Source organism: Hakea prostrata, chromosome 5 (genome assembly GCF_041222555.1).
Source record: "Hakea prostrata isolate BN-2017 chromosome 5, UWA_Hpros_2, whole genome shotgun sequence".
NCBI lineage: Eukaryota > Viridiplantae > Streptophyta > Magnoliopsida > Proteales > Proteaceae > Hakea > Hakea prostrata.
The window spans coordinates 41,320,375-41,334,219 of record NC_142604.1 but is presented as its reverse complement, the minus strand read 5'-3'; the positions used below and the strand labels follow the sequence as shown (position 1 = coordinate 41,334,219).

At 36.9% G+C, this 13,845-nt stretch overlaps 1 protein-coding gene across 2 annotated transcripts; it reads right to left on the bottom strand.

The window, feature by feature from the left end:
- Positions 1-1,303: 1,303 nt before the first annotated feature.
- Positions 1,304-5,829, bottom strand: LOC149015995 (disease resistance protein Roq1-like). Of its 2 annotated transcripts, XM_089157212.1 has the most exons (5): positions 5,068-5,829; positions 3,236-4,358; positions 2,611-2,898; positions 2,106-2,472; positions 1,304-1,826 (listed from the first exon to the last, which is right to left on the bottom strand). In XM_089157212.1, exons 1-5 carry the CDS (start codon positions 5,250-5,252, stop codon positions 1,822-1,824), a joined length of 1,968 nt encoding a protein of 655 aa, XP_089013338.1. In that variant the 5' UTR covers positions 5,253-5,829; the 3' UTR covers positions 1,304-1,821. The 2 variants fall into 2 exon arrangements, with proteins under 2 accessions (XP_089013338.1, XP_089013337.1); XM_089157211.1 differs by lacking the exon at positions 1,304-1,826 and having other exon boundaries at positions 1,990-2,472.
- Positions 5,830-13,845: the final 8,016 nt, after the last annotated feature.

Here is a 13,845-nt window from a genome sequence, read left to right as displayed (position 1 = left end):
AGCTAATAAATTACCTGTTCAATAGGTTCTGGTGAACTTCATGCATTGTGGGTGGGCTTGCTGAACAATTGCACCATTCTATTGTGAGCTCTCTGAGAAGTACCCTCCTCTCATATTTCTTATAGAGATAATTACTGTTACCCCTTGTATTATAACTTAATTATTAAAAAAAAATCATATTCTTTATGAAATTACTATTGTCTCCCTCAGCTCTAGTGGTATTAAGAGACCGTTAGATTTGAATGTTTAGCATCTATTTTGTCATTCTAAAATTAAGAAGTCAAAATACAATACCATCCTCATTTAGAAAGAACCATATCAAGTACCAAATTTACATTTGTATTCTTATCATTTTGAATTCTAAAAAAAGACAATCTAAATTAATGTTTTTTCCGGATAAGAAAATTTTTTCTTAAAATTGATAACGTTAAATTAGGTAGTAAATAAATGAAAACCTCATTGAGGTAAGAACTTCTTAAAATTGATAACATCAAATTGAAAAGTAATTAACAAAAACTAAAAAATAATACCAAATTGAAAATTAAATATAAAAAAGCTAACAAAAATAAAGAACCACCAAATGAAGGTTAATTTTTCCTAATTATGAAAGGTAATAATATAATTCAATATAAAGTACAAATAAGTAGAATAAAACCTTAGGATTATTTTAGAATTTTTAAACAAATAAAATCTGCCACGTCATCCTTTAATTAATGGAATTTAACGGTGAGACAACATTAATTATAGATAAATTCTACGATTAAATTAATAATTTTAAAAGGTATAGAAGATAAAATAGTAATTAAACTATAACACAGGGGAGAGCAACAGTAATTATCTCTTTCTTATATTGTTTTAAAAGCTAGTGTTGATAGTATTACCATCTCCATTAGAATATTTGGTCAAGAGCTAGAAAATGAAAAGGTTACCAGCTTCCCTAGTTAAGCTTACAAGAGTGCAACCAATTACCTAGAAAGAGACCCATACATCAGCTTAACCAGAAATGACTAATCATCAACTGAACAGAAGTGCAGCAGCGCCAAAGCTTAGCCAGACTTCTTACTCATGCAGGGGATCCTGATGCACCCCCTTCATTGGCATTGGAATGAACTGAACCAAAAAACAATAAGATTGTTTCGCTAATGCCTAAAAGTGCTCCAGTAACAACAGTCAAATGCTTCGATGGTGTGTGACAACATCTTACATTTAATAGCATGAAACAAGGAGGGAGGCGAAGGGAAGTGAGCAACTGAGAGAAGGATGAGAAACAGAAAGGGCCTTACTCATTATGTTTGAAGACAGTCATGGTTATATGTTTTCTTTATCTTCAGGGACACCTGCTAGGGAAGTATGATAAAATGGATAGATAATTTCACTAACTGATAAGCAAGTAATGCTTTTGCAATGAAAACCACCAGCATTACAAGTTGCAATCTTTGAAACAAATAGTAAAATAAATTAAAAAAAGAAAACAAGAAAGAGATCAATTCCCGTTTTCTAGTTGATGTTACAGATAATAAGGAATATGAGGTCCCTAACAATAGTCACTTAACATCAGAGCCGATGACATAGTCAAGGACTTGTGCCATTTAGGTAACCTTCACAAAAATGCATACCTGTGTCATCTAATCACCAAATCATGACAATGCTCTGTAGTAGTAGCAATTGCAGACGTAGCAATAGCAATTCTACAAAAGGAAACTGCAACATGGAGCTTTGCGCTGGCCTAGTAGTTTTCATCCTCTGCAATAGTACTGCTGCTTTTCTTCTTCCATGTTCATTATCACCTCTATATGAGAGAGCATACCATGTTTAGGTACATCATCCTGAAACAGAAGGATGGAAAAAATGAGTGTGGATATCTCTCCTGACAACATTAAAAATAAAAAAAAATAAAAAAATTCCATCACCCTGACTCTGTGGACCTTCTGTAATTTGTAGTCGTCCGGAGAGCATCCCGTTAGGAGAGACGATCCGGACTCAAAAAAGAATGGACCAGCAAGATGACAAATGGAATACAATTTAATTATTTTGCATCTCAAAGCATCTAGTATTTCTAACTCGGAGGGAGCTCTAGGAGTGGGATTAAATTCATTTCTACACACCAGTAGTTAAAATTTCGAGGTTTGGAAGGTGTCGTAGCCGTATTTTAGAAAACTCAGTGTGTTGCTCTGCTGAGGCTTCTAAGTGGACCCATCTTTCTGGCAATTGGCGGATTCCCGACCATCGAAGGTCAAGCGTCTCGAGAGAACTCAACTCACAAATGCTGTCTGGGAGAAACCTTAGATGGCGGCAATACTTAATGTCCAATGTGACCAAATTCTTGAGATGACCAACGGATTCATCAATTCTATTCAAATTTAAACAGCCGTCAACATGCAATTCCTCCAATTGTGTATTTGCTGACAAGTCTGGAGTCTGGGATAGTTGACGACAACAGGATAGCTTCAGAACCATGAGAGACCCTGCCTCCTGCATAACAGAATAGCAGCAACTTGATTAATTTAAACTGTTCTATATTTACATTTGATATATAGCAAGGAATTACAACCGTTACAAAAGAACTTTTAACGGAAAAGACACAGAGAGATCTTATTCTTAGAGACCTACCTTGATATATTGCCAACCCATCCATTCGTCACTGATATCACTTCTTGATAGATCAAGAACAGACAATCTTTTTAGATGTGTAGGCACAAAGTGGATAGGGCAGCTGTGCCAACTAAGATAACTCAAACGTGGAAACGGATGCACAAGATTTCCTGCAACATTTGCATCATCGACTTTAAGTATCCTTAGTTCGTTCATTGTCCCAAATCCTTCAATAATTGTGTGTTGGCCATCTCTCCATTCCTCCCAGGTTTGAGAGAGACAGACTCCTTCAACTTTGTTTGTTCCCTGCACAACAAATTTACCAGAAGCTTCACATTCACAAAATTTTCTCAAGATCCACTTTATATAAACGGCATAATGACCCCATTCAAGTCATTATGACATTATATTCGACTGAGAGGGGATAGCTTAAATGGTTGGAGCTGGGCTGTGGGTTACGTTGGATCCTTTGTAGCAGGGATCCACCCATGTCTACGACTTGATTTCAAACCCTACATTTTATTTTAAATGATAACTTCAGCTGAAAGCCTGAAACTATACATATTCTTTAAATCATTGCAATGATTAAAAACACAAATTTAAATATACGACTACTTATTGGGACTACTTATTGAGAACTAACCTGTTGAGTTTTCAATATTTCCATTACTTCTTGACGTGACCATAACCTGCTACGCTCGCCAATCAGAACAGGGTTTTCTTGACAGACAATTTCCCTCCCAAGGTCTCTGAGCTGATCATGCATTCTTACTATATTTCTCTCATCAATCTCAATGAATGACTTTTGGCGAAGGATTTCAATTCCTAAATGTGGGGAAAAGTCAGAGCCATCCCATATGTAACATGCAATGTCCTTTTTCATTCCAATAAAAAAGCAAGCAATGTCAAGAAACATCTGTCTCTCCTCGTGATCTAATCCTTCATAACTTATTATCAATTTCTCTTGCACTTCTCTGAGAGGACGGTTGGCTAATGTTTTTAATGCATTTATCCATTCTGATTTCTTTTTGAGAAAAAAATACGAACCGACAACCTTTAGTGCCAAAGGAAGTCCTCCAGTAGTTTTTACCACTTCTCTTGAGAGTTCCAAATAATCTTCTGGAAGATTGTCGGTCTTGAAGGCATATCTACTAAAGAGGATAAGCGACTGATCTTCATCCATCCATTTGGGCTTGTATATGTTGTCCACTCCAAGATTACTCAAAACATGCTCGTCCCTTGTTGTGATGATAATTTTACTTCCAGAACCAAACCAGTCACCATGCCCAATTAGTGCATCTAAATGAATATATCTATCCACATCATCAAGAACGATAAGAACTTTTTTAGTGGATAAACGTTGCTTAATCATAGCAATTCCTTCATCAATGCTACAAATGTCTGGTCTCTTCTGGTTCAAGAGATCCATTACAAGTTGACTCTGCAAATAGATAATTCCCATTGAATTGAAAGTCTCTCGAACATCCATTAAAAAGCAATATCCTTCAAAATCACGATAGACTTTATTGTACACGCATTGGGCAATTGTTGTTTTTCCAATCCCGCCTAAACCATGGATTCCCACAATCTGATTAGGTTTCATGCTCATCAACTTCTCTATTTCCTCTACGTGAGAGCTCATTCCCACAATGATGTCTGGAATAGACTGAATGGTCGAGGGACTTTTGATGTCTGGAACAGTCGAGGGACTTTTGATTCTACGGAAAACTTCTTCAACAACTAAGCTTACTAACTTCGCTTGGTGCCTGCATTATTCAAACAAAAAGGAAAGCAAATGAGTTGAATAATGATGTATATCTCCTGATTCTCATTGGAAAGCCATTCATAAACGGAACAAATGGAGGTTGCAATTCCAGGGATGGTGTCCATTTGGACTTGCGTAGAATCAAACCCAAGTCGTATTGGGCTCGCTTTGGTGTAGACCATTAAGAACCCAAGACCAACCCAAAACACACTTAAAGCAAAAGAGCCCAACACCAATTCCAAACTTATAGTACCTGAAATCCATTGAATAATCACATTTTTCCCATAGATATTATTATGAGTATATTAAGTTGAAACCAAACCAAGACGCCCAAATTGGACCGAAGCCTACCGAAATATTACATTGTTATTAAGAAGTACCCTTTTTGTCGAACTGGAAAATTATTAAGAAACTGATATACACCACAAACCGAAGTTTTCATATATAAATCTTTGCATGAGCATGCAACGTTCGAAGAAGACTGATTACAGCCTAGCAGTCAATGGAAGGGACACGCTAGGCTAACACCTAATATACAATGAAATAATGCAAGTGATCTTATTGGAGTAACAAATTAAGAACTCTGATGATCTTGGGGTTGACACTAGAAATGATTTCAAGAACAAACGGATCTTTAAACGCAGTGCAGATCTACCTCGAGTTTTAGAGAACAATGGGCTATATATATATAATCTGTTCAGACTACTTACCCATCAGCAGTATTCTTGAGATCCCAGCCCTTCAATTCACCAACGTCTCTCAAAGCTTTCCTCCACTCCAATACAGTCTCTTCGTCGATTTTTTTCTCATGATGTTGGAAAGCGGTCCCATAGCTACCAGTCTGGTTCCGAACCTCTGTTGGATCTACGTGATAGAAAACAGGAAACACTATCATTTGTCTTGTTGGGCCTTTCTTCTTCTTCCTGCATTTGGAGATCTCGGCGAGTTCGCGGAGGCACCACTTGCTGTAAGCATAACCTTTTGAGAATATGACAATAGCGATTTTGGACCCATGGATCGCAGATTTAAGCTCTTCAGCGATCTTTTCTCCTTTTAGGAGTTTTTCATCGTCTCTGAACGTGTGGATTCCCTTACTGTCAAGGGCGTGGGTAGAGGTGGTCGGTGAAGTTGTTGCGGGTGTCCTCAACTCTAGAGCTCAAGAACACCTCGTATTCATGCCCAGAGCAAGAAGAGGTGGAATCTGAGGAATCACAGTCTTGTGTGGCAGATGAGGATGATGCTGCATCGTTGTCTCTATTTGCAGAAGCATCATCTGTACCTCTGTGGAAGAGTTTCTTTAAAAGAAGAATGAGTAGAATCCCTCCGACGACCCGAAGAGTAAACATTTTTCTCCCGTTAATTTCTAGATGCCGATGGGATTAAGGATCAGAAACTTGATTTGATCACTTGCTTTCTCACTGTTACTCTGCTCGAAAGAAGACGGGAGAAACTTGAAAGGTGAAAATAATTGGAGTAATGGAAGCTTTTGGCTCCACCTTAGCTGTCCCCAGCGGTGTCAGTAATGGTAGCCGCCATCATTGACTTACCGGGAGGGGAGGGGGTACTTCGTAGCAACTTCCTTACGACCACTTTCTGGAATTTACTAGTAATTGAACGGTTCTTTACAACTGGGCAAATTACATGTATAATTCATATTTAAAAAAATTCAATTAAACATTACATCATAATATTATGGATAGGAGTTAATAATGATATCATCATTAGATAAATATATAAAATATGAATTTTACCCTTTTTCTAAGTCCAACTACTTTTTAAAATTCTTGATGTGTCTCGTCCCTTATTCTATTCTTCTCTCCTCTTAGGTAATGATAGAATCATCTCCGGATCCTCTCTTTTCCAAGATTTGAGGTTGTTGAAGTTGTCGGTTGTTGGAAATATATTATGACAAGCCAATGTATAAGACAAATAAAATAGAATTAGAAAACTTATCTTGATTCAACAAATTCCTTTTCAAAAATTTTGTTACATACATTCATCTTGATGAACAAAAATTAATGGAGTTGAAACGTGTTGGTAACGGCACTTTTTCTGAAGTATTTAAATGCGGGACTAAGTGTGTTTTCACCCCCAAGATCAGTCAACTCATCCATCATAGACAGTGCACCCCATAATTGATGATTAAGGGATCCATAAAGCTATATTCACTAATCCATTTTCTATGACACAATTTAAAGAAAACCAATGCTTCTTAAAAAATGATTGCGCATTGAATAACAATCTTCTCTCACCTTTATATAAGAGTAAAAGATACTACCACAGGTTGTCTCCAATGGATATATCTCTTCCCCTAAGGCATGTCTCTTAGCCATTCAAGTAGCCTTCCAAAAGAGAAACATATTGGTCATTTAGTTATCTTTTTGGAAAAGACCCAACCTTTAGAAAATTACATTGTTTGAATTTTCAAATAAAACTATGAAAATTACAACAATCTCTCACAAAATTCAAAAAATTCAGGAAAACAAAATACTGAAATACTGAACATATTAGACACTATTGGGAGTGTCATTATAGGTGTCTTTTGAACTTGTATCTAGACTAAGTCTAATGAACTTCGCTACAAAGTATGAGTGAAGTTAAACTTCTTGAACAAGCTAACAAGCTCCTCATATCCTATCAGTCGACTTTACATGATAAACATTTTTATAAAATTTATTCTTTTGGACATTTTTCCTCTAACAAAAGAGAACAGATCATGCCCCAGATCTCAGTCTCATGGATGTCTAGAGAATTCGCCTATATAATTTTTATTGGAAAACAACCTTATTTCCTACATCCATTTAGGTTAGCCAGTGTGCACCATAATTAACACACCCCACATTTCGTAGGCTTTGGCTAATTAAGAACCTCTTGCTCAACCTCTTTTCTTGTGGTGGTACTACTTTACCTTAATATTGGAATAAACGTAGTAATACTCATCAGGTCATCCTGTGACTTCGTTGTTTATCCTTTGAACCTAATTCAGGATTGAAACCTCTTCACATAGGTTGGGTGTCCATCACATCACCTTAGATAGGCTTTTATAGTTTGTTCCTCTAAATAACATTATATTAGTGATTTGAGGCTTGACACTGTTGGATCAACAAGAATCTGTATTGTTCCTATAATAATGAAAGTATAATTATGAATATAATCATGGAAGCGTTACCTGTAGTGTGTTCTTGTTGTAGATCCTCCCTTTGCTCTCCCTTGAATCTTCCGTAGCCTTTCACCTTTTTAGGATCCTTCGTTTGAGTGTTTTGTGGAAACAACCTCAAACCTAAAATATATCGTGTGACGGCTACGGGGACCCAATAAGCTATTTATAAAATAAAACCCTAACCTTTAACCACTCCCACAATAGTAAATGTCAGTAATACCCATGAATGAATATGGGCCTAGATAAATGGACTAGTGTTAGTTAAGCCCACAAAAACCCAACAATCTCCCACTTGCGCTACACTAACACAAGTACATTTACCTAAATATTTGGCCATAATGCCCATAATCCTTCATCACTCAGAAAACCTGATTCAATCAACAAACAATTAATGTGAACGATAGTAGGAGATGCTCCTCAATGTACGGAACACAACTATCTGCCATTACAGTCATTAACAACTCGCTGATATGAATCCTTGGGGTGCATACAAGAGGTAAAGAATGCAAAACCTTATGTGATCACAAAAGCATTCCCTCTTGTGAGTCTTTTCCTGATCAATGATCAGCCTACCTTGGATTACCTCATAGGTAGAATACTCAGATATTATAATTTGGCAAACCGCCATTGATCAATCTAACATTAATATCTGACTAGCAAAAAACTGCCCATTGGCATAACTGCCTGTGGCAAAACCGCCTATTGGCAAAACCGCCTGTGGCAAAACCACCTATTGGCAAAACCGCCTGTAGCAAAATTGCTAACCAGGATTTAGGCTAAATACCGCCATAAATCAGAACCTTGGCTAAATACCGCCATAAATCAAAATCTGACCAGGATTTAGGCTAAATACCGCCATAAATCTGAACCTTGGCTAAATACCGCCATTGTCATTAGAACATCAAATGTAGCAAATATAAATCTACATTATTTACCTTAATCATTAACATAAGATGAAAACGAAAGAACCATCTTATTAATGAATAAATTTCATAATGAAGTCAATGAATGTTGAATAAAAATAAACAACAACTCCCACTAAATGAAAGTATCAAAAGATTCTAAGATACCCATACTGGAAACATGATTCTTAAAAACTCCCACTGAAAGAGCCTTAGTAAGTGGATCTGCCAGCATCTTATCAGTAGTGATATGTTGAATATCAATTTCCTCAGCAATGACTTTTTCTCTCACAAGTAGATATTTAATGTCAATGTGCTTGGAGTTCCCAGACCTCTTATTGTTCTTTGAGAAGAACACAGCAGAATTGTTGTCACACCACATTTTTAAAGGCCTTGAAATCGAATCAACTACCTTGAGTTCAGTAATCAAATTTCTGAGCCACATATCCTGTTTGGTTGCCTCATAAAGTGCCACAAACTCTGCTTGCATGGTGGAAGATGCTAGTATAGTTTGTTTTGCACTCCTCCATGAAACAGCTTAACCTCCCATCATAAAAATATATCCTGAAGTGGACTTTAGATCATCAGTGCAACCACCAAAATCTGAGTCAGAAAATCCTGTTATCTCTAGATTTTCACTAGCACTGTAAATAATCTTGAAGTCTTTTGTTCTCTGCAAATACCGCATAACCTTTTTTGCTGCAGTCTAGTGAGCCACACCAGCATTCGACTGAAACCTTCCAAGTACGCTGACTGCAAAAGCAATATCTGGACGAGTACATACTTGTGCATACATTAAGCTCCCTACAGCAGAAGCATATGGTTTATCATTCATCTGTGTCTGTTCCAAGTCATTCTTTGGACATTGATCCTTATTTAGTTTGTCCCCTTTGCTAATGGGTGTGTCACCACCTGAGCACTTCGACATACTGAACCTCTTAAGAGCCCTTTCAATATAAGCCCGTTGAGACAATCCAAGAAGTCCTCGACTCCTGTCTCTACTGATCTCAATACCAAGGACATATTTTGCTTCACCCATGTCTTTCATTTCAAAATTCTCTGAGAGAAATTTCTTGGTTTCATAAAGTAAGTTTGTGCTATTACTTGCCAAAAGGATATCATCCACATATAGCACCAAAATAATGAAACTGCCCCTATTGATTTTTAGGTAGATACATTGATCAATGGGGTTCTCCATGAAACCAAAAGATGTAATTACTTGATCAAACTTCAGATACCACTGTCTAGAAGCTTGTTTTAAGCCATAGAGAGACTTCCTCAACTTGCAGACTAGATGTTCTTTACCCTTCTCCTCAAAACCTACTGGTTGCTTCATAAAAACTTGTTCTGTAAGGTCACCATTCAAAAAAGCTGTTTTCACATCCATCTGGTGCAACTCCAAATTGTAATGGGTAATAATAGCCATAATGACTCTAAATGAATCTTTTGAAGAGACTGGTGAAAAAGTTTCATTATAGTCAACTCCTTCTCGCTGTGTAAAACCTTTAGCAACTAACCTCGCCTTGTAACGCTCCACCCTGCCCTGTGAGTCTGTCTTGGTCTTAAACACCCACTTGCATGCAATAGCTTTACAATTTTGAGGTAGTTCTACAAGATCCCATACACCATTATGACTAATGGATTTCAATTCCTCTTTCATTGCTTCCAACCATTTGTTTGCTTTACAGTGATTAACTGCCTGTTGAAAATTGATTGGGTCTTCTTCTCCTCCTATGTCATATTCGCATTCATTCAGATAGACCAGATAATCTGAACTTAATGGAGTTTTACGAGTCCTGGAGGACCTTCTAAGTGGTTGAGTTGCAGGAAGTGGTTGAGCTATAGGAACTTCTGCATTCGCTTCCACTTCTTCAGCAAGAACTTCTGCATCAAGAGGATTATCTTCCATGTTGGAAGGGGATTCACTAGGTATGTCTTCAAGAGGTGGTGGTCTGTGGGCAGTTGGGGTTGAAGCAGGGGCAATGACTTGCTCATCAAACACGAGGTTCCGAGGATTAGAAGAATCTCCACAAGACTCGAAAAATTCAGCATGGATGGTTTCAATAATATTCCTTCCAAAACCAGGGCAATAGAATCTGTAACCTTTTGATCTTTCTGGGTACCCAACAAAATGGCAGCTCACTGTCTTTGGGTCCCAGACCTTCTGATGAACATTATAAATTTTGGCTTCAGCTTGACAGCCCCAAATTCGCAAGTGTCGAAGGCTTGGTTTTCTTCCAGCCCAGAGTTCATATGGAGTCTTGCATACTGTTTTACTTGGTACTCTATTCAAAACATAAGCAGCGGTTTTGAGTGCCTCACCCCATAATGATTCTGGTAAAACAGAATTGCTCATCATAGATCTGACCATGTCCTTCAGAGTTCTATTTCTTCTTTCTGCAACACCATTCTGTTGAGGAAAACCTAGCATAGAATATTGACGAACTATTCCATGTTCTTGAAGGAAAAGGGCAAAGGGTCCTAGATGTTGTTCAGTGTCTCCACTTCTTCCATAATATTCTCCACCCCTATCAGATCTGACAGCTTTTATTTGCTTCAAGTGAAAAAGTTCTACTTTAGCCTTGAAAATTTTGAAGTAGTCCAAAGCATTAGACTTTTCAGAAAGAAGGTAAATGAATCCATATCTTGACCAATCATCTATAAAAGTTAAGAAGTATCGCTTGCCACTAAGAGTGGGTATAGGAAATGGACCACAAATGTCAGTATGGATCAGATCTAACATTGATGTGCTACGAGTGGCTTCTTTCTTTCTACTAATGGTCATTTTGCCCTTGGTGTAGTCAATACAGGCTCCCAATTCATCAGTGTCAGGAATGTCTAGTATCCCTTGTTTCACTAGTCTGTCAATCCTTTTCTTTGCAATGTGGCATAACCTTCTATGCCAAAGAGTTGCTGAATTCCCATTGTCAAGCCTTCTTTTTATCCCAACATTCATTACCCAAGACTCTTCGCAATCAAGTCTATACATATTATCGATTATACAGCCAGAACCATAGACTACTGAATCTTTTAAAATAGAAAATCCATTGCCATTAAAAATAATGGAAAAATCGTCTTGGGCCAATTTGGCTACAGAAATGAGATTCCTTCTCATGGTGGGAATGCAAACTACATTTTTCAATATGATAGAATTTTCAGAATTCAAAACTAGCCTAATATCTCCAATGGCTTCTACTGCTACCCGTTCTCCATTTCCCACGAACACGTTCACTTCATCCTTGCTGGGTCTCCGTCTTCTTAGCAACCCCTACAAGGAATGAGTGACGTGAATTGAAGAACCGGAATCTAACCACCATGAGTTTATAGGGACATCTATTAAACAAGATTCAAAACAGACTAGTGAAAAATTCATACCAGATTTCCCTTTCTCTAGAAAAGCCTTCCTTTTGTAACAATCTTTCTTGAAAAGCCTTCCTTTTGTAACAATCTTTTTGTACAGATGAACTCAATATCCTTTTTCTGGAATTTTGCTCCTTTGAAATCCTTCCCCTTGTTGAAATTGTTCCCTTTGTTGAAAACCTTTCCTTTCTTGAAATCCTTTTTTTGTGGGTTGATGAACTTCTTATGGGATTTCGAGGAGAAACCTTTCTTGTAAACAAGATTGGCAGTCTCTACCTTGTTTCAGTTAAGGTTATTCTGCTCTTGAGTTACTATAGTAACTACTTGATCCAAGCTCCATTTCTGATCAGACAGGACATTATAGGTGGACTTCAGATGACTGTAAGGTTGAGGGAGTGAATCTAAGATGATGTTTACCAGAAAATCATCATCGAAATTTATACCTAGGCCTTTGATCTGATTTCCCAAAGATATCAAACTTAGTATATGATCTCTAACATTACCTTCCCCAGTGAACTTGGTAGTGGTAAGAGTAGAAATCAAATCTCCCGACTGAGCTTTCTTAGAAGAGTCAAACTTGGCCCTGATGGCATCTAGGTATTCTTTTGCAGTTTCTTTTTGCCCTACACTGTTCCTAGTGCTTTTTGGGATAGCTGACTTCATTACTGCTAGGGCCTTTTTGTTTGTCTTATTCCAAAGAATTAGTTCGTTTTTCTGTGCAAGAGTGGGATTTTCAGTTTCAACTGGCTTAGGTTCTGTGAGGCATATATCCCATTCTCTTAAACACAAGTAGACGTCTAAATCTTCTTCCCACCTTTTGAAATTATCTCCGGTGAGTTTTGGAATATCGGAGAAATTGGAAGACATCTTGATGGTACTGAAAATGACATATAATTATCAAAAATCAATCTTAGGCATGCATTTAATAATAATGACAAAATATACACTGTCAAATAAAGAAAAAAATACCATCATTCTAGTAAGAGTTACCGACTGTTACTACATTTCAACCTTTGGGTTGAGAATGCACTAGTCCCCTTACAATTTGCAATTACCGCGAAATATTCAACTTTGAAAGTGCCATCACCTTTGGGTTAATGGTACTTCTAAGTCATCATATTCCTTTAAAAACATGTGCATTATCATACTTTGATGATGACACCTTTGGGTGAACATCATCAAATTTACTGCAGTAATTATATATACCATGGATCACAAAATATCAAGATAAAAATTATATTTTACCACTTTGGTGGATTCCATATAATTCTATCATGAAATTATATAATCTTTTTTTTTTTTGCAGTAATTTAAAAAGAGATTATTTCAATAATGCAAAGAAAATGCACAATCAACACTGAAATAAAAAAAAACTTTAATGGAGAAACCAAAACACGAAACCAACTAGAGATCGTTGATGTACAATAATTGCTATCCGATCACAAAAAGTTAAATTTTAAATTTCAAAAGTTTCCAAAGAAACTATAAACCCAGTTTCCAAAGAGTTAAATTTCAAAAGTTAAATGTACAAAAGTTAAATGATTGCGCCACCTTTTTAGGGTAAACAATAAACCCAGTTTCCAAAGAAACGATTATTATGAATTTTAAAATTCTAAAGTTGAAAGGTACAGTCAGCTTTTTAGGTAACTGTAAACCCAATTTCCTATGAAAGGTTTCTTTTAAAATTTAAAAATTCTAAAGGTCAAATATACTGCCACCTTTTTAGGTAACAACCCACGAGTCGCCTTAGGCCGAGCGCTTCCTTCGTGAAAGAAGGGGTGGCGTGGTATTCCACGAGGAAGGTTTCAAGAAAATAAACAAAAAAAAAAAAAAAAAAAAAAAAAAGAAAAAAAAAAAATAAAAAATTCGTGGCGTGCAATTATTGTGCGATAGGCGCAAAGCAGCAATCTGGGTCTTCAATGGTCGCTTTGCTGCTTTAGATTTGCAAGCATGGTGATTGAGTGACCCGACATTTAACAGTCACGCAACCCAATTTTCATATATGTCAGAAGCAACTAGCAACATAACAAAAAGGTGAAAAACAGTCACGCATCATCTCATGGGTT